General features: G+C 39.6%; 7 protein-coding genes across 7 annotated transcripts; 5 read left to right on the forward strand and 2 right to left on the reverse strand.

The window, feature by feature from the left end:
* Positions 1–121: 121 nt before the first annotated feature.
* LOC128728395 (putative vitellogenin receptor) lies at positions 122–6,040 on the forward strand. The gene is made up of 3 exons (XM_053822017.1): positions 122–311; positions 679–2,184; positions 2,253–6,040. The coding sequence occupies exons 1-3, from the start codon at positions 122–124 to the stop codon at positions 6,038–6,040; spliced, it is 5,484 nt and encodes a 1,827-aa protein (XP_053677992.1).
* Positions 6,041–6,634: 594 nt separating this feature from the next.
* On the forward strand, positions 6,635–8,932 carry LOC128728397 (2',5'-phosphodiesterase 12). Its single transcript, XM_053822019.1, has 3 exons — positions 6,635–6,639; positions 6,991–8,127; positions 8,214–8,932. Exons 1-3 carry the CDS (start codon positions 6,635–6,637, stop codon positions 8,911–8,913), a joined length of 1,842 nt encoding a protein of 613 aa, XP_053677994.1. The 3' UTR covers positions 8,914–8,932.
* Positions 8,933–9,404: 472 nt separating this feature from the next.
* Positions 9,405–10,064, forward strand: LOC128729273 (28S ribosomal protein S14, mitochondrial). Its single transcript, XM_053822939.1, has 2 exons — positions 9,405–9,473; positions 9,534–10,064. Exons 1-2 carry the CDS (start codon positions 9,405–9,407, stop codon positions 9,861–9,863), a joined length of 399 nt encoding a protein of 132 aa, XP_053678914.1. The 3' UTR covers positions 9,864–10,064.
* LOC128729272 (translocator protein) lies at positions 9,798–11,045 on the forward strand. The gene is made up of 3 exons (XM_053822938.1): positions 9,798–9,869; positions 10,359–10,745; positions 10,833–11,045. Exons 2-3 carry the CDS (start codon positions 10,419–10,421, stop codon positions 11,043–11,045), a joined length of 540 nt encoding a protein of 179 aa, XP_053678913.1. The 5' UTR covers positions 9,798–9,869; positions 10,359–10,418.
* LOC128729271 (probable RNA-binding protein 19) lies at positions 10,799–14,241 on the reverse strand. Its single transcript, XM_053822937.1, has 5 exons — positions 14,206–14,241; positions 13,137–14,144; positions 12,507–13,053; positions 11,696–12,341; positions 10,799–11,620 (listed from the first exon to the last, which is right to left on the reverse strand). Exons 1-5 carry the CDS (start codon positions 14,239–14,241, stop codon positions 11,257–11,259), a joined length of 2,601 nt encoding a protein of 866 aa, XP_053678912.1. The 3' UTR covers positions 10,799–11,256.
* An 821-nt stretch (positions 14,242–15,062) lies between these two features.
* LOC128728780 (protein FAM32A) lies at positions 15,063–15,910 on the forward strand. The gene is made up of 2 exons (XM_053822425.1): positions 15,063–15,432; positions 15,501–15,910. The coding sequence occupies exons 1-2, from the start codon at positions 15,199–15,201 to the stop codon at positions 15,621–15,623; spliced, it is 357 nt and encodes a 118-aa protein (XP_053678400.1). The 5' UTR covers positions 15,063–15,198; the 3' UTR covers positions 15,624–15,910.
* An 8,224-nt stretch (positions 15,911–24,134) lies between these two features.
* Positions 24,135–25,320, reverse strand: LOC128729150 (heparan sulfate glucosamine 3-O-sulfotransferase 6). Its single transcript, XM_053822803.1, has 2 exons — positions 25,198–25,320; positions 24,135–25,133 (listed from the first exon to the last, which is right to left on the reverse strand). The coding sequence occupies exons 1-2, from the start codon at positions 25,318–25,320 to the stop codon at positions 24,135–24,137; spliced, it is 1,122 nt and encodes a 373-aa protein (XP_053678778.1).
* Positions 25,321–26,377: the final 1,057 nt, after the last annotated feature.

Here is a 26,377-nt window from a genome sequence, read left to right on the forward strand (position 1 = left end):
AGGATTCGGTTGAACGGCATCGATATACTGAGTATGTCCTAGCCAGCACGTGGTTCGAGCGAGCGTTAAAACTATGTATTAATGAGGTAATTTTCTGTTCATGTTCTATTTTATTCAAGGTATGAATTTACTTGCCTTTCTTGCAATACTGATCACTCATGTTACTGCAAAATATGGATTGGTGGAGATAATTTCCTCCAAATCATGTGGTTCGCATGAGTTTCAGTGCGACAATGGTTCATGCATTCCAGCCTCAGATCACTGTAACGATAAGCAAGATTGTGCAGATGGAAGTGATGAAACTGGATGTGGTAAGTTAATTTGAGCAAATATTGTACTATTCGTTTTATCGGTGGTTGTTCGATTAATCTGTCGTTCGAAGATAGCTGCACCAGACAGGAAACCACATGTTGCAAGTTATACTTGGCAAGCGCGACCGAGAGCATGTTTGCGCTATTTTTTTTCTTCATTACAATAATTTTATGTTCATTCTTAATCCCTTATCTGCCATTCGTTTCTCTTAATTTCACCGTCTCACAATTTCATAAGGAAATGTTTTACTCACAAATAGTACTAATATTCCCTGTTTAGAAACTTGAAATTTTTATCTGGTGGCTATTTCATAGACTGCCACCAAGCTAAACGTTTATATTTTTCATAATTCGATCTATGTTCTAGATTATTTTCTTTGCAAGGCTCCTTTCTGGTATCGGTGCAAGCACGAATCAACTTGTATAAGTGCCTCAAGCCGCTGCGACAAGCAAAAAGACTGCTTCGGTGGAGATGACGAAGAAAACTGCGACAATTATGAGGCTCCCCACAAGGCTCCGTCGTGTAGCAAATCCGAATTTACTTGCACGGATAAAGCATGTATACCAGCTGATTTTGTATGCGATGGGATCGAACACTGCTTGGACGGGTCGGATGAGACAATCGGATGCCTCGACATAGAGAGTAAATGTAAGGGGTTTCTTTGCCGTAATAAGCACTGCTTGACAACGAGCAGCTGGGTGTGCGACGGAACCGATGACTGTGGCGACAAATCAGATGAGGAACACTGCCTAAATGAGTGCACTCTGGAATATGGAAAATTTGAATGTCACAACAATCACACGTGCATAGACATTGCGATGGTTTGCAATGGCGTAGATGACTGTGGAGATGGTAGCGATGAAGCTTCCAGTTGTCAGTCGGGCGCTTGTAAGCTTTTAAAATGTGATCCTCACGGGTGTAAGAATATGCCGGATGGGAAAGCAGTATGTATCTGTGATCGTGGATTCAAGTTCGATGCTTCTTCAGGTAAATGCCAGGATGTGAACGAATGCGAACGATATGGGTTATGCTCACAGGGATGTATTAACACGCCTGGATCGTTTCGCTGTACGTGCATTGATAAATTCCACTTGATGCGCGATGGCAGGACCTGCGAGCTATCCTCTGGAACGGAAGCTCTTATGTTGTATACAACGGAGAAGGCTGTTGGTGCTATGTACCTATCATCAATGCATCAATACTACGTTGCAAGGGATCTATCTCAAGTGATTGGGGTAGCATATGATGGTATGCACGTTTATTGGACCGACATTTCCAGTAAAACTGAATCTATCGAACGTTCCTTGGAAGATGGAAGCGATCGGGAGCAGCTACTGACTGCGGGATTAATTTCACCGGAAGATTTGGCTATCGATTGGCTCACCGGAAACATATACTTTAGTGACAGCGGTCAGATGCACATAGCCGTGTGCTCGAGCGATGGGTACCATTGCAAAGCTATCATACATGAAGAGCTCCACAAACCACGAGCGATTGCGTTGCTCCCTCAGAATGGTTCAATATTTTTTAGCGATTGGGGAAACAATGCCATGATCGGAAGAGCACGGATGGATGGCTCTAACCAGACGATCATTGTCAGTGATGGTGTCCATTGGCCAAATGGACTGACGCTGGACTGGCCAAACAGTCGCCTGTATTGGATCGATGCAAAACTGAAACGTATCGAAAGCATGCATTTCGATGGAAGCAATCGAGTGACTGTATTGTCGGATATGCTCAAACATCCGTTTTCTATTGCCGTGTTCAATGATCGCATTTATTGGTCGGACTGGGATACAAAGAGTATTCAGTCATGTGATAAATTTACAGGAAAAGCGCGTAGAACAGTGGTACATGATCGCATGATCTTCGGTAAGTGTACAGTGCTGCGCACAAGCTAACAACAATTTTTTTGTAAAAATGTTTTTTCCTTTTTCTAGATGTTCATATTTATCACTCGAGCATACAGCCTAGAATAAAGCATCCTTGTCTAAATCACACGTGCTCACACCTATGCTTGTTGACTTCTAATGCTTCATATACGTGTGCTTGTCCACAAGGAATGGACCTTCACCAGGATAAACACACCTGTCTGGATGTGGCCAAGCGACAGAACCTTTTGCTGGGAATTGGTAATTATTTAGTTTCATTGAAACACCATCCTTTCGGGAGACACGAAACGGGAAAAGGAGAAGCACTGCAAATAACTATAAGCCGTATGGCATTTAATGTTCTAACTGGTGAAGTATTCATTGCTGATAATATCGAGAAGGCCATTTACACGGTGGAACTCGACTCGCTCAGAACGAAACAAATCATCCGCAGCGACATTGGAATGATTACAGCACTGGCTTTCGACTATCTAAGCAACACGCTGTACTGGTCTGATGCCGAAAGGTCTACTATTGAGATATATAGTTTGCAGACCCAACATAGATCTATCATTCAGCACTATTTAGGAGACGACGCTCCAGTGGCATTGGCTATCATACCAGAGATCGGGAAAATGTTCATTGCACTGAGGTCGGTTACCGGACCTGTGCGACATACTCACATCGATCGGCAGGATATGACGGGGCGTGGTGCACATGCACATGTGATCGAAGACAGGCTCGGCAGTAATGGTACAATTAGCTTTGCTGTGGATCATGACTTGCGTGCTGTGTTTTGGAGTGACATGGGCTCGAGCCGCATAGAAATTACCAGCTATGAAGGGGACACGAGACATCTATTTCGCGAATATTTACGGCAGCCTGTATCGCTCACCTTAATTGGTAACGAGCTGTTCTGGACTTGCCGTCAATCCCAGCGCTTGTACTGGTCAGATAAGCATAACATCGGGGCGACGAAAAAGATTAATATTCAACTACCACCCGACATGAAGGTACCGGAGCAAATTCCGATCACTGCTACTCAGCCCGTTCAACGGCAAGATCATCCGTGCATGAAGAAAAACGGTGGGTGCTCTCATATCTGTGTTGCCGGTGGATTGTATGTCAGTGCATGCGTTTGTCCTACGGGTATGGTTTTCAATACCTCTCTCAGCAAAACGTGCATCGATGCTGCTAGCTGTGAATTCAGATGCGATTCGGGCGAGTGTTTAAAGATGAAAATGCGATGTAACGGTCACATTGATTGTAAGGATCAATCGGATGAGCAAAACTGTGATCCTATCAAGTCTAAGATCCTAGTTAACTGCAAATGGGACGAGTTCCGTTGTGCTGACGGCAGCAAATGCATTTCAAACAGCCGTCGTTGCGACAAGCATAATGACTGCAGTGATTTTTCCGATGAAGCCAAATGCGAAAATTATGATAAGCTCAGTAATTGCACCCGACACCAATTTACCTGTTCGAACGGGCTATGTATCGATGCTACCGAGCGTTGTGATGGTGTAGCAGATTGTGTAGATGGCTCAGATGAAGAAGGGTGTACTCAGCTAGCGAGTAAGCATGAGCAAGCTGCAACATGCTCGTCTGGCATGTTCCGTTGCAACAGTGGTCAGTGCATTGGTGCATCCTGGGAATGTGATGGCACCCCCGATTGTGCAGATGCTTCGGATGAACATGCGTTTTGTCACTCAAGCACGAAGGAATGCCGGAAAGGGTACACGAGATGTACTCTTGGGTACTGCATCGAAAATGCACTACTATGCGATGGAAACGATGACTGCGGAGATGGATCAGATGAAGAAAACTGTGACCCAACTCATGCTGCGCAGTGCGGTGATTCCGATTACACTAATTCTACCGTATTCCACTGTTCCAAGTCCAACACCTGTTTCGATGTTGCTATACGTTGCAACGGCACGGCAGAGTGCCCGCACGGAGAGGATGAGGCAGGCTGCTCAAACTGTGGTTTACATGACTTCCAGTGTAATGATGGTAAATGCATCCGCAAGGAGTGGTGGTGTGACAAGGATATTGATTGCGAAGATGGTTCGGATGAAATAAATTGTACAAGCACTGCGCGAACGGCAGAAGACACGCACTTAAGCGAGTGTGGACAAAACACCTTTCAATGCAAACCTGGAGAATGCATTAACATGTCCCAACTGTGCGATGGTAAAAAAGATTGTTCAAACGGTAACGATGAAGAGAGTAATTGTGCTGCAGCATGCATTGGTGGGTTAGGGCCATGTGCTCAGATATGCCAGAAAACTCCGTCCGGGTCTTTATGCAGTTGCTTGGAAGGCTTTGAATTGGCGGGAGATAAAAAAAATTGTGTCGACTTTAATGAATGCCTCAATGGTAATCCGTGTGCTCAAATCTGCACTAATATTAAAGGTTCTTTCCACTGCTCGTGTCGCGAAGGGTTCATGCTCAAATCAGATAAAGTATCATGCAAGGCTATTGGATCTGCACAATTTATACTTTATACGAAATTCGATCAAATACGTAAGCTTTCCGTTAACCCACCCCAAATTGGAATCTTACTGCAAGCAAATGGAAGCAGCATTACTGCAATGGATATTAATATTCGGCAAGAAAAAGTCTACTTTTCATCTGAGAATAGTGAAGCATTGTATGAATTGAACCTTAAAACGAATTTAACTACTGTGATAGCAAATGTAGGTACGCCTGAAAAATTAGCAGTCGATTGGATATCAGGAAATGTTTACTTCGTTGATGCGACTGAACCCTCGATCAAAGTATGCAGTTTTGAGAAGGAAGCATGCGCTCGAGTTATATCCTTCACACAACGTAATTTTGTTAAAGCTCTCAGTGTCGATCCTGTTAACAAATTTATGTTCTACTCCTTATTGTACTCGTGGATCTTTCAGGTGCCACACTCTATTATTTTCAAAGCCCGTCTGGACGGAACGCTTCAGGAAATAGTTACCAAGCAGGCTGGCCTAATATCTGCAATAGCTGTCGATCCTCAAAGTCAAATGATATACTTTACAACACTCAGTGGTAATACACTTAGCCATATAGATTATATTGGTCAACATCTGAAAGTGCTAGTGCGTGACCAGCCACAGATTCTTCTAAACCCTATACAAATAAGTTTGTATGAAAATCAGGCACTTATAGTAAACCGAGAGTCGGCCACTCTGGCTCAGTGTCAGCTATTTGCTGGGTATAAATGTGACCGTTTCCACATAAACGTTCCACCTTCTAAACAAGTATTACTGGTCCAGGAATCTCGTCAACCATTGACCAACAACGTTTGTGATGGCAAAACATTTAACTGCTCCCATCTTTGTATTCCAATGGCCACGGAAGGCAAGTGTATATGCCAAAATGGTTTCGAGATTCGTGAAGGTGACAAATGCCCAGAGCTCAAGGATAAAAGTTTAGCTTCAACATCATTTACCCAAGCAGCGCATGCTGAAATAAGTAAAAATGCTAGTGAAAATACAGACGAAGACCCGGGGATCATGTCAAAAATATTGAGTATTACGTTGTACACAGTCTTAATCATAGTAACGAGTGCTGTAGTATTTTACATATACTGGCGGCGTTTCAATCATAGGTTCGATGTAGGAATACACTTTAATAATACGGAGCTTAGTACTATGGATATATCTGAAGTAGAACTGTATAAAACTGGTTCAAATTTGCTGACATTTAAGGGAAATCCCTCTAGTAACAGCAATACTACACCAAGCTGTCATGTAGAAGAATGCGAATATGATAGCTATACTCAAAACAGCACAATAAGTGCCTCCGAGGATGTATATTATAGTGAATCAGGAGATATAAATGAGCGTTTAATCATTTGAAGGATATATGAAACAAACATGTTTCGTTAAATGCAGAAATAAATATGTTCCTTTAAAATTAACTCTTTATATTGAAGATCATCACCACAACACATTTTGTCATTATTTTCAGAGCTAATAATGGTTATACAATATTTATTTACTGATTGGATTAAAGATGTTGTAAATAATCACGAAGCGTTTAATGAAAAGCAAAGAGATAACGATTCTTGTTACTAACGTACATTTAACACTTTGAGTGCCGCGTCACCTAAAAGTATGTGACGGCAAATTTTCCATAACGTCATGTCACCCATTTTGGGTGACGGCAAAACGCTTGATTTTAAAATGTAATTTTTATATGTTTACAACAGCTATTATTCTCATACATCAAAGTCTTGACCGAACAGAAATACGAATGAACGTAAAGAAAGCCAAAAATTCATCACAAACGTGGAACGGGAAGAATTAGAGCCGGTGCAACCGTGGCTGAACTGCTCTGAACTTCATAACTTCCTTATTCTAATAACCTTGGGTTAACTGTTAATATATTTGCGGTTCCTCGTTTCATGTGTCAAATAACATATGTTCATTATATTCCTGTTGTTTTGGGTAATGGTGTAATATGGGAAATTTCTATTTATTTGTGCAATAAACAATTTCACTCACTATTCGCTTTGTGGGTTTGTTAAAATATCAAAACCTTCAATTAAAGTATGTTGTTCATTTGAAAACAAATGTGGTAATTATTGAAGTTATTGAGTCAAACTAAACAGTTTCTTATTTTGTAGCTTCTGGTTTAGAATTCGTATCAACTGTAACGCTCTCATCTAGTAGTCATCTAGTAGTATATAAAACTCGAAGATATCTATTCCATATCTATATACTCGAAGATATTCGATGTTGTGTACATCATCATCTGCGTGCACGATCAATATTATTAAATTTTCATATTTTCCACTGCTGACTAGGATCGGACATTCCTACAGAATCAGTTCGAATTTTTTACCAAAGCAAAGCTTCGAAATGAAAACCGCATACTTCAAGCATGTGGCAGGCGATGAACAATGCCAAATCAGCTTTCATTTGATCATCGAGAAATTCAAGATTGATAAAGTATTTAACTTCAATCGCAGTTTGACCGAGTCTATTGATAATAGCTTAGAGCGCATTCGATCTAATGTTGAGAAGGAGTTTTCAAAAAAACTAAATCGCAAGAAAAAAGTTAAGAAGCCGTCGGAAGTTTCATATTGCAACGAAGTAGATTCAAACATAAGCCAAGTGGAAGCAGTTCCGTTACAAGAACCGATCGACGTTACGATAAGTACATCAAATGGGAAATTAAGCAATATTACCATTGCTGAACTTTTGTCAACCTTAAACAGTCTCACAGAAGTTTATCTTACTGTACTAGAAAATAAGTTTCAAATCGCTTATAACAGTCCGGAGGTGCATGCGCTGAAACTACCATCATCCGTATTAGCCGATTTTTTCGTTTATCCCTCAAAATTTGAGCTGCATTTTGCAACTCGTGAATGTAGTGAGTACAAATGGTACCGTGGGCTGATGCCTAAATCAGGTAACGCTCAACAAATACAATGGGAACATGTTGGCAATGAGTTTACGTATATGGCTCAAAAGACCGATGTTGGATATTATTTGAAATTTAGTTGCACTCCAAAAAATGATTCATGCACAACCGGGCCGAAAACTGAAATAATTTCGCCGCATCCCGTTCAAGCTGGACCTGGCCAGTGTCCGTTCGAAGTACGGCACTTATTTACTCAGCAAAAGTTGAAAGGAAGTCAGTTTCGAGTGGTTTCATACAACCTTCTTGCAGAGTTGTACTCAGACAGCGAGTACAGTCGGAACGTTTTGTTCGGATACACTTTACCTTATGCGCTGGACATCGATTACAGAAAACAACTATTCATAAAAGAAATTCTCGGCTATACAACTGACATTGCATGCCTACAAGAAGTAGATGCAAAAATATTCAACATGGATTTGGTGCCAATATTTAGTCAGAAAAGTTTGGCTGGTCATTATCAATCCAAACGAAATGTCGCTGAAGGTTTGGCGACTTTCTATGATGTGGATAAGTTTATGTAAGTATTTGGTTTTTACACGATTTTGTGTGTGTGTTTCTCTCAGTTTTATATGTTTCTATTTCTTCTCATTTATAATTATATAGTTTGCTTGAACATGACGGGATTATTGTGAGCGAAATTTTGGAACGATTTCCGGAGCTATGGGAAAAGATTCGAGACAACAAACCATTGGTAGAACGTATAAGAAATCGTTCTACAGCACTTCAACTAACTTTTCTTCGTTGTAAAAATAATCCTAGCAAGCATCTCTTCGTCGTTAACACGCACCTATACTTTAGTCCGGATGCAGACCATGTGCGTTTACTACAAATGGGTTTTGCTATGTTATATGTTCGTGAGCAATACGATCGAATATGTTTGGAATATGGTTTAGCAAAAACCAATATAGCATTATTGTTTTGTGGGGATTTCAATTCAGTTCCAGAATGTGGCATCTACAAACTCTTGACGGAACAATATGTAGGTCCCGATTTTCCCGATTGGGAGAGCAATAAGAATGAAGCTGCTCGGAACGTTTCGCTAACACAACCCTTTATTATGGGTTCGGCTTGTGGATGCCCAGAGTATACAAACTATACCGTTGGGTTTGCTGCGTGTATTGATTATATATTCTATCAGACGGGAGTATTGAAAGTAAACGATGTTATTCCTATGCCCAGCAGAGAAGAGCTATCGATGTATGAAGCACTTCCATCGCCTGTATTTCCTTCCGATCACATTGCTTTAGTGGCGAATTTAGAATGGATCTCATTGGAGGACGAACTGGAAGGTAAAGAAAATTGAAATAAAATAAATGTAGATATAGATTATTATTTCAATTTGTGTGATTAAAAGTATAAAGAGCTTACATGCTATACAATTGGCATGATTTGATTCTTGTTCCGAAAATTAGTATATATTTGTTATTATTGGCCTTTGGTACATGGGGAATACTGTAAGAATTCACTATTTTAATATTTTGAAAATATAGCTCTCGAACTGAGATTGTATTTGTTTAAGATTCTATGTTAAATTCAAAATGGTTATATTATTGGACGTAATCAAGTCAGAATCTCGTAAGAATTGCAAAGGCTTTTGTCCTTAAGCGAACTTTAGGTGCGAACAGTGTAGTTCTAGCGTAAGCCAACAAATGTGAGAGCTGTCAAACTAAAATTTTGTACACCTAGTTTAAAGCATGTTCCTACCCTTTGTGTATCAACCCTGGTGTGCTTATTTTTGATCTGTTGTTTTGACTTTAAATTACATAAGAAATAATATTGAACATAGTGTATGAAATGTCTCTAGCGGCGTTTCCTTTAATTGTATCGCGGTCCTTTTTGGGATGTTGTGCAGCAATTCACAATGTAAACATTGTTTGGGAAAAGTTTCATTTAATTTGATATCTAACGCTTTTTCTAATACAGTTCCAGGTTCAACAAGTGCGATATAAATGGGCTGACTGGCGAATGATTAAAGATTACAAACGTCGACAATGTGTAATTCAACATGCAGATGCCCGATTGAGGGTAAACTCATTGCGGAAAAACACCGTTCTACCAACGGAGCTGCAGGATATAGCAAGCAAGGAAATTGATGCATTTCCGCGCGATTCCTCTCTAGTGCGTGTGCGGGAAAGATGCGCTGTAACTTCGCGACCACGCGGAATCGTCCATAAATGGAGAGTGAGCCGCATTGTCTGGCGTCACATGGCAGATTACAACAAATTATCCGGTGTTCAGCGAGCCATGTGGTAGAAGAAAGTATTCGTCTAGAATATTCATTTTTAACTGCATGATGCAATGCTGTTCAAATAAATCTATCCGTCATGATAATAGTTAAATGCATCGTAAGCTAATATAGAATGGCCAGTTTGGTTTGTTTTAGTTAAGGTTTAGCTATATCTGTTCTCAGCGATCAGCGATAGCTTTACACTCTCAATAAACAATATTTTGCTTTTAAGGGTATATTTCATCCAGTGTTTTGGTTTACTCCTTCTAAAGCAACGTTTGACAATTTATGGCCGAATTCTAACTCACGTGTTTATTCTATTCAAAATTGTTAGTGCCCATATGTGTATATTGATCTCACGCACACTCTCGCACTGATAAACAACATCGTCATTGTAGCATAATGTTGTGAAATTGCCAGATCATCACAACGGTTTACCGATGATATCTGTCTTAACCTGTTATCTCAATTTCGTCTTATCAATTTGAGTAGTCTGGCTACAAAACCTTAAGACCGATTAGTTCATTTTCTTTGGTGCATTTATTCAGGTTGAGTGTACAATTTTAGCAGGAACGCTTATTATGGAGAATCGCGGTGAAATCGCAAAGATCGTGGCTGCGTTGCTACTACCGCAAGTGGGCGGATTCGTAAATGGACGGAATACACGGAAAGAAATAACTGGATGGTACAACCAGCTTAAGTTTCCGTCGTTTAAACCTCCTAACTGGATCTTCGGGCCCGTTTGGACAACGCTGTACACCGGTATGGGATACGCTTCATACCTAGTTTGGAAAACCGGCGGTGGCTTTAACGGAGATGCCAAATTTCCTCTGATTCTGTACGGTACACAACTAGCCTTGAATTGGGCTTGGACTCCTATTTTTTTCGGAATGCATGAACTGAAATGGGTAAGAAAGTGTAGTGACCATAGGCCAACAACATGTTTTTTATTTTAATAATATTGTGCACTTTATTTATTTACTTCGTATTGACAGAGTTTTGTGGAAATACTAGCTCTCACTGGATCTGTGGCGGCAACAGGTATCGCTTTCTATCAAACGAACAAATTGGCTGGATATCTGTTCGTACCGTACTTTGCCTGGTGTGCGTTTGCTAGCGCACTAAATTATAGTATATATAAGCTTAACACTACTCAAGGTTCCACAGCAAAGATTGAGGATGTAACCAACAGCCCTAAAGAAAAATGAACAAATTTGTATCTCGCATTATAATCCATACCATAAGTTTTCATCGTTCAACATGTCAACATATTTTGCATTTCAACACATGTGTAACAGAACGTAACATGAATCTAACAGAAGGAATAAAAAGATATCGGCAGTAAATTTTGAAAATGAACCATCAATTAATGCCGATCGCATTTACGCTATCCCTCTCTAGCATGAATCCACACAATTTTTAGTCAAACTCTTCTTCGTCGTCATTGAATGATTTCCGATTCGAAGCACTTGAAGCAACGAACTCGTTGGCATTCATCAAACCTCTGTGATTGGAACTTCGCTTAGCAGTGGCGGATGCACCTTCGGTATGGTGAAAATGGTCCGCGGTTCGTTTACGCAACTCCTCTATTCCGTCGTCTGGAGCAGCCCATTCTAGCACAAGCCGTCGACCATACAGATGGGTACTACGACCAAGAGCTTCGAATGCTCGCTTGGCTTCTGGTTCTCTCACAAACTCGACAAAGCAAAAACCTCGATGACTCTCGTCCAAGCTTGCTGCCATCTTGTTTGGTAGGCGAAGAGATTTAATGTCACCAAAGGGTCTGAAATAAGATGCATATATCAAGATTAAAGCGGTTGAAATAGTCAGTAGTAGCTCATCTGGCTTGTCGACTTACTTGAACAGATCCCGCACTTCATTTGCACTTGCCTGGAAGGGTATATTTCGCACTACGATCTTGCTACCTGTTTGCAATTTTTTACACTCCAAGCTATCATGTGCCGTTTTAAGCGTGCGGTCGCTTCGGGCAAGCTCGACTTGGCGTCCGTCAATTAGGGTGAATTGAAGATTTTTAAGCGCATTTTCTGCTACTTGACGCTTCTTAAACTGAATGAAACCATATCCTCGGCTTTCGTTGCGGTCTGCTCCTGAATGATCCCGACTACGTACCACTTGTACGGAATGGATGGTACCGATACCGCAGAAGTGTTCCCTAATGGTAACTTCGCTCGTAATGAAATTCAGATTTTTGATGAACAACGTTGTACCATCCTCTGGTTCTGTGGTTTCGTCAAAAGCCTCGCTATTCGTGTCAGTTGCTGTGAATGCTGAATTGTTGCTATCTATTGCATCTTTTCTAACGTTACTGTTAGAGTTTTGTTTGTCAGGATTCTTTACATCTACTACAGATGCACCTTGGAACGGGATTTTGAATGTATCCTGCGGTGCCCACTCCAGAAATAATGGTAGTGATTGAAACATGGTGTATGCAAGTTTTTTAAATGCTTTTCTAGCTTCGCTTGGATCGAGGAATTCAACGACAGCTGTAAATTACAAATTTTTCATAAGGTCATCTAAACAATAGATATTCTAGATCTAATAATAAATTGTTCTATATTCCTATATGACGAAAGTGTCACCTTTGTTGTTCTCACTTAGTCATCTGGGAATAAAAGTACAGTCAGCTAATTTTAAATACGTTAGCTTACCAGTTACGGCACTTGGAGGAAGAACCACGCGCCCTAATATTCCAAAGGGGCTAAACAAATTCCGCAATGCTTCTTTAGAGCATCTAGGGTCCAGATTTTTTACTAGTATTATCGTGTTTGAACGTTTCACGTCTTTCGAATTAAATGCGTCCAACGATATGTTGTTTTCCTGTAGAAAATTTTGCATCTCTATGACAAGTTCTGTCTCGCCGAGTGCTAGTCGAACCGCCGCGCTTGATTCGCCTTCTGATGAGAGTAGAATTTTTTCCTTAGTCGTACTATATTTCCGCGCAACCGCTTCAGCGACAGCGTTTTCTCCCATAAACAGCGTATTCCAGTTGTGAGTCAATTGTGCTGTTTTTCTAAGTCCATGCGCTTTTTTCCTTTTATAGTTACTACTTTCAGGATCACTACCTTCAATGTTATCTTCATACTGAACGATTGCTGGAAGAATGTGAAACATACGACCCTGGAGAAAAGTGCCGTTCAATTCATTGTACGCCATAACTGCATGTTCTGGCATCAGAAATGTAACAGTTCCAAATCCCTGTTTGATGGAAATTGAAATTATGATGACACAGTCAGTGTAAACTTATTTTTAAACAAATAATTTACGATATGTTCATTTACCTTCAATCTTTGTGTGCTGGAATCAATTGGTACATCAACTTCAGAAACGGGTCCATATTTTTCGAAAATCTTGCGAATATCCTCTTCCTGCACGGAATAGCTAAGATTCCGGAAAAATAGCTTTCCAGACTCACAAATAGTTTCTGTGGATTTATTCGCTTTTTGACGTTCCCATTTTGCTAACTTTTGATGTTTTTCTCCCTTTGGTTCAGAAATTTGCTCGCTTCGCGAATAAAAGTTATATATTTTTACTTGTTTTCCTCCAAGAAAGCTTTTGTTCATCAACAAAGCTTTGTTTAGATCGATTTCTGTTTTGAATCCCACATATGCAAACCCCTTGAGCTTGGGAGGAATTCGAACCGAATAGGGTTTTGCAGATTTGAAAAACCGTATCAAATCTTGCCGTTTGGTTGACGCCGGTATATTGTGCACTTTTGCAACAAATAATGGAATCATTGATGTTTTTGATGATTTCTTTGTTTCCTGTGTTTTCTTGATGACTGTTGGTTGTTCTTGATCGGATTCAGCGTTGCCACTATCTGAATTTTCGTCACTGAATGCGGTCGTCGGTAATATATTTGATTTTTGAAATTGATTGTCCCATAATGATTTGCCGGCACGTTTATGTGCGTCAATAAACTCTTGAAATTTAGGGTCATCCTTGTAGCTTTCTAGTACGTCTTTCGCGTTCGGTGCCTTTGTTTTAGCTATATTTGATGGCGCTGGGGTTTCTTCGAGTTTTTTGGTTGAATCCGTTGGTTTTTGACAGTGTTTGCTCCAAGTCTTAAGATGTTTGGATTCATTAAGTGCAACGCAAGTTGCGACATTAATTTTTGAAGTTCTAATAAAGCTGTTATTGAAGTGTTTGATTGCGTTGTTAGCTTGCTCCTCTGTTTCGTATCCAATGTAGCCAAAATTACGAAATTTACCTTCAGGTGTGTACTTCAATTGTACGTCTGTAACTATACCACACGCACTGAAGTGGTTGCGAAGTTTCAATTCATCAAACTGTAACGTTTCCGATATGATAATATGGTATAAACAAAATTAAATAATTTCACAAACTTACCCCATTTGGGATATTTTTCACGATAATTCGTGACATTGTTTTCCTTACTCAACTTGTTCTTATGTGGAGAATATCTATAATTCGATAGAAGAACTATTTTATAAGATGTTTGCTAGGCTCATGTATTCTTTTAGAAGTTACGGAGAGCCACATGGTACAAATGCCGCCAGTGCCAACCTAAAAGTGTATATGAAACACCTACACTGTAAGACAAAAATCCAATAATTATCGTGTTGCTGCCTTTACACTTGAATATAATATATAAGTTAATAATATAAGGAATATAAGCAAGTTGAATATATTATTACGCACAACATGAAAACAACGTTGAAATACTTGCACATGGGAAAACTAAACTAAAGACAAATAACATAAACGTCAACAACGTCAAATTTAATGGGACTACTGCTGCTATGTTGAGCGTACATGCCATGTGTGCTCATACACGCTCTAGTTGTAATGTGGGATAGAATTTATTAGTGCAGCCATCTAGTACATTGTTATAGTATTGCATTAAAGCATAAAATGTACAACATGTTTTTACAGGAATATATCTCTACTGTTTATATATACTAAGCAAAACAACGAATACCCATACACTTCATTGAAACACACTTCGGTATGACATGTGTTACGTGTGCTAACGCTGTCATACAACTGATGTATCACAGCTATACATGCAGTGCGTGTACAAATAATTACCAAGCTACAAGTAACCCTACTTTAAACCTATTTACCTTGGTTCAGCTTAAAATATATCAATGAGAGGCTGGCATAGCTAACAATATAAACAAAATTTGTTTACTGCGTATTAGATGGGCAGCAGCTCATAGAGTTTGTGTAACATACAAATTTGCTGTACCTTATCGACAGCAGAAATTTATGTTTCATCCGTAACATAGTTTGCCCAGTGTCACAGTGTTTATTTGGAGTTATTTATAGCAATTTTCTAGTAGCAATTCAAAGCATTTATTTTGTAGCAATTTTCTAGTAATGGACAACGAGTATCAACTTGTGAGCAAGAGTAAGCTGAAGCTGAAAAATGAATCAGACTCGAAGAAAAAGCATAAAAAGAAAAACAAGAAAAAGGACAAGGAAAAAGTAATTAGGGCCGTGTTGGAAAATCCAGGTGGTTTGGATGAGCAGCAAAAACCACAAGGTAGTTCAAGCAAAGGAAGGGTGCTGACGAAAGCAGAAGAATCATTTAAGAAAATGCAGGAGAAAATGGTAATTTTGTTTAATATATTTAAGATTTATTACAAACTTAATAACCATTTAAATCGTATATTTCACAGCAACATAAGCGCATCGTTGAGAAGGCACAAATGACTCACAAACAGCGAGTGGAACAGTTTAACCAACATCTCGATAGTTTGACTGAACATTTCGACATACCTAAAGTTTCTTGGACTAAATAGATTTCTTTCTCAATGGCTCAAAATCGTGACATTTTTATTGGTAGCAGTGAACTCATTCATAGTATATCTCAGCTTGAATGTTCTTCTGCTGCATATGTTTGGAAGTTTCGTGAAAGGCCAGAAAATTTTATTTATTCGAAACTGCATTGAAACTAATCTTATAGATTACATACGAATTGCACATCGTTTGATTTAGATTTTAAATTATAGAATATACACGAGAAAAAAAATTATGTAGTGTTTTTTACCTGAATACCTTGTTTATGAATTTCAATAAACTTTTTCGAATCCTCTGATTAAATAGTTGTAATTTTTCATTGATTACTAATTACTAAGATTAAGCATTAATTTATTTTTTCTTCAATTACCACAGGGGGAGATCTTTTAACTATCTTTAATAGTTCATTTTCGTCGTTCCGAGTAGCATAGCTTTCTGAAGCAGCTTTAAAGCTTCGTATAAATTGTCTGTCGTTCAGCAATGACAGTTACGTGAAATTCATTACAACTTGCACTTCCATATCAAGTAGCGAAGAGAACATATTTTTCCATATTTTTCATGAAGGAATAACGGGAATAGCAGGGTGCATGCTGGAAATGGAATGAATAACTTGACACCAGAATTAGCTCTTTTTCGTATGTAGTCGCCAACACGAAACGTCGATGCATGTTCTGCAAGCTTTCGTAAAACGGCAACCAGTTTATGTTATACGAGGAACATTTTTTTTCAGCACAGTTTTTGCCTGTCTTTTGCGTCGCCTTTAGCTGGTATGCTCTCCCGTTACTTATGTAAAAAAATGTCTCTCTTTTCCTGAAAAAGTAATTTGATTTGTTTTTATTGTGCTTCAGTTAATTTCTTTCATTTCACGCCTTTAATGAGTGAAGAATAAGTTAATGAGTTAATGAGGCAGTATGTTTGTTCGCCCGAACGCGTACTTCGTGTACCGTTGTTGGTTAATAATTTCGGATTTTAAACAAAAGTGTATGGTTACATAGCATAGCCAAGGCTAATTTTACAGTATATTTTATTCATAGCAAACATAAATTTACAATATAGTGCCGTGCTGTGGTGTTTGCGATCTTTTTAACTATATTCGTAAGACTATCATTATACTAGAACAGTTTGGTTAAATTTACATTATATCTCCAAAATGTGCCACGTTGATTGTGGTTTTGGCTCACTTCGACATTGTATGGCACTTTGATTTTTTCATTGTACATTTTGCTTTCCTTCAATATCAAAATCAAGTTGTGCGTATCGTAAAAACTGTGTTTGAGCTACGAAGCATGTGCTAAGAAGGGTTTGTGGTGGTTCTTTTTTATATTTTGTTTTTTTCAGATCTCGTACTTTCAATTATGTTTTATTATTTTTATTATGGATTGGATTGGCATTGCTTCCTATATAGCGGAAATTAAATACGTATATTTCCTTGACTGTACAGCAGCTGCGCTTCAACTAAAACAATTTTAATTGCCTTTATATTATATGATGTACATAGTGCCTGCATAACATACTTTACCTAATTTACTTCTATTATTGCTTGACCAATACATTAAGTTGATTTAAAGGAAAAAATAATAAAACAACAAACAACTTCATTAGATAAGGAAAGTGCAAAGTGAATTAAAATAACAAAGCACTCGTAGAATTGCTAGGTAGAATTAAAATCGTGTGATTACTGTGAATTGATGGCCATACAGCTGGCTTATGGTTATGCATAGTTCACTTATAGAGATTTTCATTTCCGCACAGGTGACCAGGCCAAGATTTTTTTGCAGCATTCTTTAGATTGTGGATTTCACATTTTCATACGATGTTGATAGAGAGATGAAAAGAGTGTTCAAATAAGTAGTAAGCTTAATATTGAAATTAATATAATATTTCAAAATACTCAATACGAACACCATACTATCAGATAAATCCTTGTGGGTTGTATGCGGATATATCCGCTTATGATTGCAATTGAGTTGTTTTATCGGTTGTTGAATTGCATAATAATTGCAATGTAAAATTATCAACATGCTTTCAAAATAATAAATAACATTGATAATCAAATAATGAGTGTTTAAAAAAATCACTCATGGCAAACATAATTTCCTTCTGAAATCATCTACGTCGCGAGTATATGGAATTTTCATGTCCTTTTTGAACTACATACATGTGAACTCACTTATCAGGCACTACAACCGATAAGCGGCCTTGGCCTGCTCCAAGAGAAACCAGAACTTAAAAGGACTTTATGGGCTGGGTCGTCCAGCGCCATTCTAATGGCGCTCTAATACTATATCAAAAACCCTCAGATCCCCCCTTCCTTACTGGCCCGTTCTCAATTGAGCACGTCGTAACGACTCAGACTAGACAGTTTCCCTTCAGCAATATTGAATTCAAGAGAATCGTGATGAACGGAAACGGAAGCCATGAGAGAGTCAATATCGTGTGCACCCCAACGGAAGCCATCAGAGAATCAATATCGTGCGAACCTCAACGGAAGACGACAAGACTGTCTCATCAGCAATGTACGCACTCCAACGCGACGTCCGGATAAGTCACATGACGATCGTACGCACCCCACGGATGTTAGGGCTATCGCGAGCGGAAGTGGACGAGAACCAGTATCAGTACATTAGTGTGCTATATTTGGTATCCTTGAAGACAGTTACCATCAACATATACGAGCTAAGCACCGTACCTACTAGTGACGTGCCACCACTGCATGCAGTTTGGACATGAATCCGCAAATGCAAACTACAGATGCAGTGTGCGAGCTGCAGAAAATCGCACAACGAAAGTATGTGCCAGGCCGACCAACTGGAAGTCCTTAAATACAGCAACTGTGGCTTCAACCACAAGGCCACTGACCCAGTATGCTTCATCCGGGAGTGGTTGATCCAATAACATACAAATGTTGGCCCGTTTGACACCGTGACGATTACTCCAATGGATAGACAATTGTTAAGCGAATGGATTATAAAGGTCACATAATTAACCGTTAATTATCAGAAATACACGTGGTTGTATCTTTAGTGAAATGATCTACAAGCTATTAACATAATTAATTATCAAGGACATGAATTGCAATAATTCATGCCTTTGATATTCAAAAAACAAGTGATTGAAGAAATCACATAATGAAAACATAATTTCTTCCCGAAACATGTGAAACCGAACAAAAGCTCCCACAGGGATAATTCATCAAACGAGCAAACTACTGAGCATCGAATCTCATGCATTTAGGCAGCATGCTCTAATAAAACAACCCTATAGTCAGTGGCAAATTTTAGCTCGGTGAAGTTTAGGACGCCATCAATATCCATCTACTCATCTACTACATGCAGTATAGATCTGGCTCATGAGACCTCCTATGTCTCCGTTTATGTCAATTATTTTTCTCAGCTGTTCGAAGTTGATAGATAATAGGAATCTTCCACTCCGTTGAACAGCTAATGAATCAAAAATTCAAGAAATCAGTTGATGAGCTGTTGGTGTGTCACCGCAGTGCTACACTTACCACCAGTAACAATAGCAACAGAAATGCTAGTAAAAATAATATTATTAACAATAATTCAAGTGGTTGTAACTGTAGTGAGATATTAACAAGCTATTAACATAATTAATTATCAAGGACATGAATTGCAATAATTTATGCCTTTGACAACATTTCGCGCACTCCCGGTTGAGAGAACGAAGGCTCTAGAAAGCTTACATTGTGGTGTGGAGAAATCCTGCATCACCTGGATCATGGCTCTACCGCGAAGTGTAAACGACCTGATGAGGGCGTTCAGATGCAATTTGGGAGCCCTACTGGAGCTAATAAGGTGTATCTATCGTTCCCTGGTGCGGCTAATGGTGTTAGAAATAATATCACGCCAGAAATAATATCATTAATAACGCTACAGCAATGCGTACAAGGGGAGGGGGGAGAGGGGATTCAGACGAGATACGATTTCGATACTGTCGTGTGTATCGTAACGTTTCCCGACAATCGGTACAAGGGGATGGGGGAGAGGGGGTTCAGAAGAGATACGATTTCGATACTATCGTGTGTATCGTTACCTGGCCTGACCATGCCTGACCTGACCATGCCGAGAACCAGTATCAGTAGGACGGGAACCAGTACTAGAAACATCACTAATATCAGTAACATCATATCATGATGCTAGTAAAATTAATATTATTAACAGTAATTCAAGTGGTTGTAACTGTAGTGAGATGATTAACAAGCTATTAACATAATTAATTATCAAGGACATGAATTGCAATAATTCATGCCTTTGATATTCAAAAAACAAGTGATTGAAGAAATCACATAATGAAAACATAATTTCTTCCCGAAACATGTGAAACCGAACAAAAGCTCCCACAGGGATAATTCATCAAATGAGCAAACTACTGAGCATCGAATCTCATGCATTTAGGCAGCATGCTCTAATCAAACAACCCTATAGTCAGTGGCAAATTTTAGTTCGGTGAAGTTTAGGACGCCATCAATATCCATCTACTCATCTACTACATGCAGTATAGATCTGGCTCATGAGACCTCCTATGTCTCCGTTTATGTCAATTATTTTTCTCAGCTGTTCGAAGTTGATAGATAATAGGAATCTTCCACTCCGTTGAACAGCTAATGAATCAAAAATTCAAGAAATCAGTTGATGAGCTGTTGGTGTGTCACCACAATGCTCACTTATACCCACTATAAAGACCATGCCTGGGATGCATCTGCTGTTGGGACGAGAATCAGTATCAGTAGGACGAGAACCAGCAGCAGAATTAACACAAGTATCAGCAGCAACAAAAAATGCTAGTAAAATTAATATTATTAACAATAATTCAAGTGGTTGTAACTGTAGTGAGATGATTAACAAGCTATTAACATAATTAATTATCAAGGACATGAATTGCAATAATTCATGCCTTTGATATTCAAAAAACAAGTGATTGAAGAAATCACATAATGAAAACATAATTTCTTCCCGAAACATGTGAAACCGAACAAAAGCTCCCACAGGGATAATTCATCAAACGAGCAAACTACTGAGCATCGAATCTCATGCATTTAGGCAGCATGCTCTAATAAAACAACCCTATAGTCAGTGGCAAATTTTAGCTCGGTGAAGTTTAGGACGCCATCAATATCCATCTACTCATCTACTACATGCAGTATAGATCTGGCTCATGAGACCTCCTATGTCTCCGTTTATGTCAATTATTTTTCTCAGCTGTTCGAAGTTGATAGATAATAGGAATCTTCCACTCCGTTGAACAGCTAATGAATCAAAAATTCAAGAAATCAGTTGATGAGCTGTTGGTGTGTCACCACAATGCTCACTTATACCCACTATAAAGACCATGCCTGGGATGCATCTGCTGTTGGGACGAGAATCAGTATCAGTAGGACGAGAACCAGCAGCAGAATTAACACAAGTATCAGCAGCAACAAAAAATGCTAGTAAAATTAATATTATTAACAATAATTCAAGTGGTTGTAACTGTAGTGAGATGATTAACAAGCTATTAACATAATTAATTATCAAGGACATGAATTGCAATAATTCATGCCTTTGATATTCAAAAAACAAGTGATTGAAGAAATCACATAATGAAAACATAATTTCTTCCCGAAACATGTGAAACCGAACAAAAGCTCCCACAGGGATAATTCATCAAACGAGCAAACTACTGAGCATCGAATCTCATGCATTTAGGCAGCATGCTCTAATCAAACAACCCTATAGTCAGTGGCAAATTTTAGTTCGGTGAAGTTTAGGACGCCATCAATATCCATCTGCTCATCTACTACATGCAGTATAGATCTGGCTCATGAGACCTCCTATGTCTCCGTTTATGTCAATTATTTTTCTCAGCTGTTCGAAGTTGATAGATAATAGGAATCTTCCACTCCGTTGAACAGCTAATGAATCAAAAATTCAAGAAATCAGTTGATGAGCTGTTGGTGTGTCACCACAATGCTCACTTATACCCACTATAAAGACCATGCCTGGGATGCATCTGCTGTTGGGACGAGAATCAGTATCAGTAGGACGAGAACCAGCAGCAGAATTAACACAAGTATCAGCAGCAACAAAAAATGCTAGTAAAATTAATATTATTAACAATAATTCAAGTGGTTGTAACTGTAGTGAGATGATTAACAAGCTATTAACATAATTAATTATCAAGGACATGAATTGCAATAATTCATGCCTTTGATATTCAAAAAACAAGTGATTGAAGAAATCACATAATGAAAACATAATTTCTTCCCGAAACATGTGAAACCGAACAAAAGCTCCCACAGGGATAATTCATCAAACGAGCAAACTACTGAGCATCGAATCTCATGCATTTAGGCAGCATGCTCTAATCAAACAACCCTATAGTCAGTGGCAAATTTTAGTTCGGTGAAGTTTAGGACGCCATCAATATCCATCTACTCATCTACTACATGCAGTATAGATCTGGCTCATGAGACCTCCTATGTCTCCGTTTATGTCAATTATTTTTCTCAGCTGTTCGAAGTTGATAGATAATAGGAATCTTCCACTCCGTTGAACAGCTAATGAATCAAAAATTCAAGAAATCAGTTTTTGAGCTGTTGGTGTGTCACCACAATGCTCACTTATACCCACTATAAAGACCATGCCTGGGATGCATCTGCTGTTGGGACGAGAATCAGTATCAGTAGGACGAGAACCAGCAGCAGAATTAACACAAGTATCAGCAGCAACAAAAAATGCTAGTAAAATTAATATTATTAACAATAATTCAAGTGGTTGTAACTGTAGTGAGATGATTAACAAGCTATTAACATAATTAATTATCAAGGACATGAATTGCAATAATTCATGCCTTTGATATTCAAAAAACAAGTGATTGAAGAAATCACATAATGAAAACATAATTTCTTTCCGAAACATGTGAAACCGAACAAAAGCTCCCACAGGGATAATTCATCAAACGAGCAAACTACTGAGCATCGAATCTCATGCATTTAGGCAGCATGCTCTAATCAAACAACCCTATAGTCAGTGGCAAATTTTAGTTCGGTGAAGTTTAGGACGCCATCAATATCCATCTACTCATCTACTACATGCAGTATAGATCTGGCTCATGAGACCTCCTATGTCTCCGTTTATGTCAATTATTTTTCTCAGCTGTTCGAAGTTGATAGATAATAGGAATCTTCCACTCCGTTGAACAGCTAATGAATCAAAAATTCAAGAAATCAGTTGATGAGCTGTTGGTGTGTCACCACAATGCTCACTTATACCCACTATAAAGACCATGCCTGGGATGCATCTGCTGTTGGGACGAGAATCAGTATCAGTAGGACGAGAACCAGCAGCAGAATTAACACAAGTATCAGCAGCAACAAAAAATGCTAGTAAAATTAATATTATTAACAATAATTCAAGTGGTTGTAACTGTAGTGAGATGATTAACAAGCTATTAACATAATTAATTATCAAGGACATGAATTGCAACAATTTATGCCTTTGATTTTAGAAAGGTAAGTGATTGAATAAATCCAGGCAGAGTGTGTGCCAGGCCGACCAGTTGGAGGCCCTTAAATGCAACAACTGTGGCCTCAACCATAAGACCCATCGTATGCCAAAGGAAAATCCGTTTCTCAGAAGCGAATCGTCTTGATTAGTGTTGAGCGACATTCATAAACTTTAGTCGTATAATGTATATAATATCGAATGTGATGTATACAAATGTCTGAAATTCAACAGGAGCTTAAATTGAATGGTTTACATAAATGCTTGTTAGTGGGCTTAACACCTGGAACAGGCCTTGGCCGTACACCTGTTTTTGAGCCATTATAAAAAATATTATTATCATCCAACATACAAGTTTTCGTATCTTTAGCGAAATGTTGACCCCTTGTTGTAGTCAGTTCGAATGAAAAGTTAATAATTTATCGTATTGCAACAGTAACGGCACTAATCGTCCTTATGGAAAAGATACAGGTTTACATAAGAGTTTATGAACTACGCAGCGCAATGGCTCAGAAAACGTAAAACGTTGACCCCTTGTTGTAGTCAGTTCGAATGAAAAGTTAATTAATTATCGTATTGCAACAGTGACAGCACTAATCGTCCTTATTGAAAAGATATAGGTTTACATAAGAGTTTGTGAACTACGCAGCGCAATGGCTCAGAAAACGTAAAACGATATTCAGAGCACGTATTTATAATCGCAGTATGTAAAGATGATGACATGCGAATGCAATATTCGTTCCTGACCTGGTCACCTGTGTCGGATCAAACCCTGCAGGTTATGAAGCAACACAAAAGAGTATTTTAATCAAGAAGTGATTAGGAAAGAATGTTCGACGCTTTGCAAAATTATCTATTCTCCCTCGCTATCCTAAAATTCGATTCGACCTTCTGAAGTTATGCTCTTAGATTTAAAATAGATATTGCAAGTAGATTCTAAATAGACTTATCGCCATACTTACTTACTTATTAAGCACTAACTACCGCGTCACCTTGCTGTGGGTCTCTTGGCTACGGCCAGCCGAAGTTGATGCCGGTCAGGTGGTAGAACTTCTGGTTGAACGGCCGGTAGAACTCGCGCAGTCTGTCGATCGCGATCCCGTCGATGTGTGGATGGTTGCGACCCTTCGTTTTTCCGAGACAGTGCGGGCTGGAACGCTCCTCCGACTTCAGTAAACACGGGAACCCCTTCGTTGAGTTGAAGTAGAAGTGCTTCTCGTTGACCACGCGCTTCAACCCAAGAAAGTCCTGCACGCGTCCAAGCTCCACAGCTGGGTCGGCAATCAGCCGCTCGCCACTCACGAACAGCAGTTGCGACAGTGGGAAAAACTCGAGCCACCGTTCGAGGTACTTCGCGTACACACCGATACGCACTGGTCCCCAGCTGGTGTCGACGACTCCACCGGAGGATCCGTTCGTGAACGCCAGCTCCTCGAATCGCTTCATGTCACGCTTTTTGCTGCGGGCTTGCGTGTAATCGGAGATGGCTCGTGTGACTGGGTCGCGCACAACCACCAACAACCTCGTGGCCGGGTTCATATGGCGCACTCTGCGTGGAGCCTCGCGCGTGATGAAGTAACTCGGTGTCTTCTCCATCGTGATCTGACCCTCGATCGTGGGTGGCATGTGGTGTCGGTACCAGGCCAGACCCTTCTCGTAGTGTCGATCGAAGAAGTGTACCTCGCAACCGGCTGCCCGCACGTCTGGGTGCAATCGGACGAACTCTAGCAGGGCTCGTGTCCCACTTTTTTTCACACCAATGATGAGCGCGTCGGGTAGGTGGCGCGATGGTTGCAAGCCCTGCTGGCGCAGGAAGCGGTACTTTGGTGACCCATCGGTCGCGTTTGGAGTGAGCAGGTGTACTGTACGTGTCACCTGGTGAGAGACTGCGTCATCGGCCACTAGTGGTACGATACGGACGATCGAGCCGAGGATACGCACTTGCGGTAGTGGTGTTGGCTCGACAACTGTCACGGGCACGATTGGTTCTAGTGTAGCCACAGCCGCTGCCTGTAACGGTAAGAGTGGTTAGGTAGCTCGTACTGGCGACAGGATATAGACTCGATTGGCTTACCTGATGGAAGCTGCGGTTGAGACCAGACAGCAGACAGGCATGGAACGTGTATAGTACGTACACCGCACACATTACCAGACCGATCGTGATAGCGATCGTGCGGTTTAACTGCTTGTGCTGCATGCCTGCAAAAGGACAGGAAAGAGAGCAATGAATAAGCGTATTTGGGATCTTATTTTGTCCCCTGCAGGAGCTCTGTTCAGTAAAACAGCAGGGATATATTACGCCTCCATTTTTTTTAGAAAATCGAAATTAAGGTTGGATCGTTACGTAGGGAAATATTAAAAGTGATTCATTGAAGAATTGTGATTTAAAAAGTCATTTGCGTGTTCTGCATTTGGTAGTTCCATACAAAGACGTAACGATATCAACAAACAAATTCCAGAATATAACGATATGTTAAATTAAATGGTAGCGGCAGATGGAAATGTTTTTACGTGACGCAACATTTTGGAAAACCGCTCCACATCTTTGCTAAGAGAAATAGGTAACAAAAATTGTTAAAAAAAAATGTGTGTTGAAAAGATGCTTGCTTTTAGATATTTATCGTTTGCTTTCCAGGGCAGCTTGCTTATCTGCAGTAAAGTCTGTTTTGGGGCATGTCAGATTCATGAAGATAAACCCGTGTGCCTTCCGGCTATTAATAATTGCCGAGGCAATTCAGCAGTGACTGCTCATAAAAAATTAAAAACAGAAACCACGTGCAGAATCTGTATAAACGCGGGAGATAGAGAAAGTAAAAAACGCGAGCGGATGAGAAAATAGGAGAGTAAAAAGCATGTAAGAATTCAAGCTGTTAAAGGGAAAATGGAGAGATTTAGAAGTAGCCTCTCTCTATCTCTCTTATACAAAAAAAAAACTAAGAGATCTTAGAACGGTGAATGGCAAACGTGAGAAAAATTAGAACGTTGCATTTTGCAACAGTTTCCAAATTATACCATTTTGCAGTAACTTTCATTTCGCGTACGGCCCAAATGGAGGCGCCTGGTTGTTCACTCGCCTCCCGGTTAGTGTGGTTTGCACCGAATCAGTGAAAGTCTCGTCGATTGAGTGGCAGCTTTACAAGAAGTAAAACGAATGTGGTGTGGAGCACAAACACAAATCAATGTGTGGATGAATGATTCTCCCGCATGATTTCAGGGCTCTCTCCCGGTCGGCTTCCAAAGCACGTGGAAAGCTC

Source organism: Anopheles nili, chromosome X (assembly GCF_943737925.1).
Source record: "Anopheles nili chromosome X, idAnoNiliSN_F5_01, whole genome shotgun sequence".
NCBI lineage: Eukaryota > Metazoa > Arthropoda > Insecta > Diptera > Culicidae > Anopheles > Anopheles nili.

Bases quoted from the DNA above. Each gene is read 5' to 3' on its own strand.
- LOC128729271 (XM_053822937.1), bottom strand. From the start codon at position 14,241: ATGTCACGAATTATCGTGAAAAATATCCCAAATGGG. The intron at 12,342-12,506 runs GTAAGCTAACGT...TGTAATTTACAG, and splicing joins TCCTCCAAGTGCCGTAACTG to CTGTCGTTGAATTCCTCGAT. The intron at 11,621-11,695 runs GTAAGTCGACAA...ATCTTATTTCAG, and splicing joins GAAGTGCGGGATCTGTTCAA to ACCCTTTGGTGACATTAAAT.
- LOC128728395 (XM_053822017.1), top strand. From the start codon at position 122: ATGAATTTACTTGCCTTTCTTGCAATACTGATCACTCATGTTACTGCA. The intron at 312-678 runs GTAAGTTAATTT...TCTATGTTCTAG, and splicing joins AAGTGATGAAACTGGATGTG to ATTATTTTCTTTGCAAGGCT. The intron at 2,185-2,252 runs GTAAGTGTACAG...TCCTTTTTCTAG, and splicing joins ACATGATCGCATGATCTTCG to ATGTTCATATTTATCACTCG.
- LOC128729150 (XM_053822803.1), bottom strand. From the start codon at position 25,320: ATGCAGCACAAGCAGTTAAACCGCACGATCGCTATCACGATCGGTCTG. The intron at 25,134-25,197 runs GTAAGCCAATCG...TTACCGTTACAG, and splicing joins TCAACCGCAGCTTCCATCAG to GCAGCGGCTGTGGCTACACT.
- LOC128729273 (XM_053822939.1), top strand. From the start codon at position 9,405: ATGTCTCTAGCGGCGTTTCCTTTAATTGTATCGCGGTCCTTTTTGGGA. The intron at 9,474-9,533 runs GTAAACATTGTT...TTTCTAATACAG, and splicing joins GTTGTGCAGCAATTCACAAT to TTCCAGGTTCAACAAGTGCG.
- LOC128728780 (XM_053822425.1), top strand. From the start codon at position 15,199: ATGGACAACGAGTATCAACTTGTGAGCAAGAGTAAGCTGAAGCTGAAA. The intron at 15,433-15,500 runs GTAATTTTGTTT...TATATTTCACAG, and splicing joins AGAAAATGCAGGAGAAAATG to CAACATAAGCGCATCGTTGA.
- LOC128729272 (XM_053822938.1), top strand. From the start codon at position 10,419: ATGGAGAATCGCGGTGAAATCGCAAAGATCGTGGCTGCGTTGCTACTA. The intron at 10,746-10,832 runs GTAAGAAAGTGT...TCGTATTGACAG, and splicing joins GAATGCATGAACTGAAATGG to AGTTTTGTGGAAATACTAGC.
- LOC128728397 (XM_053822019.1), top strand. The intron at 8,128-8,213 runs GTAAGTATTTGG...ATAATTATATAG, and splicing joins TATGATGTGGATAAGTTTAT to TTTGCTTGAACATGACGGGA.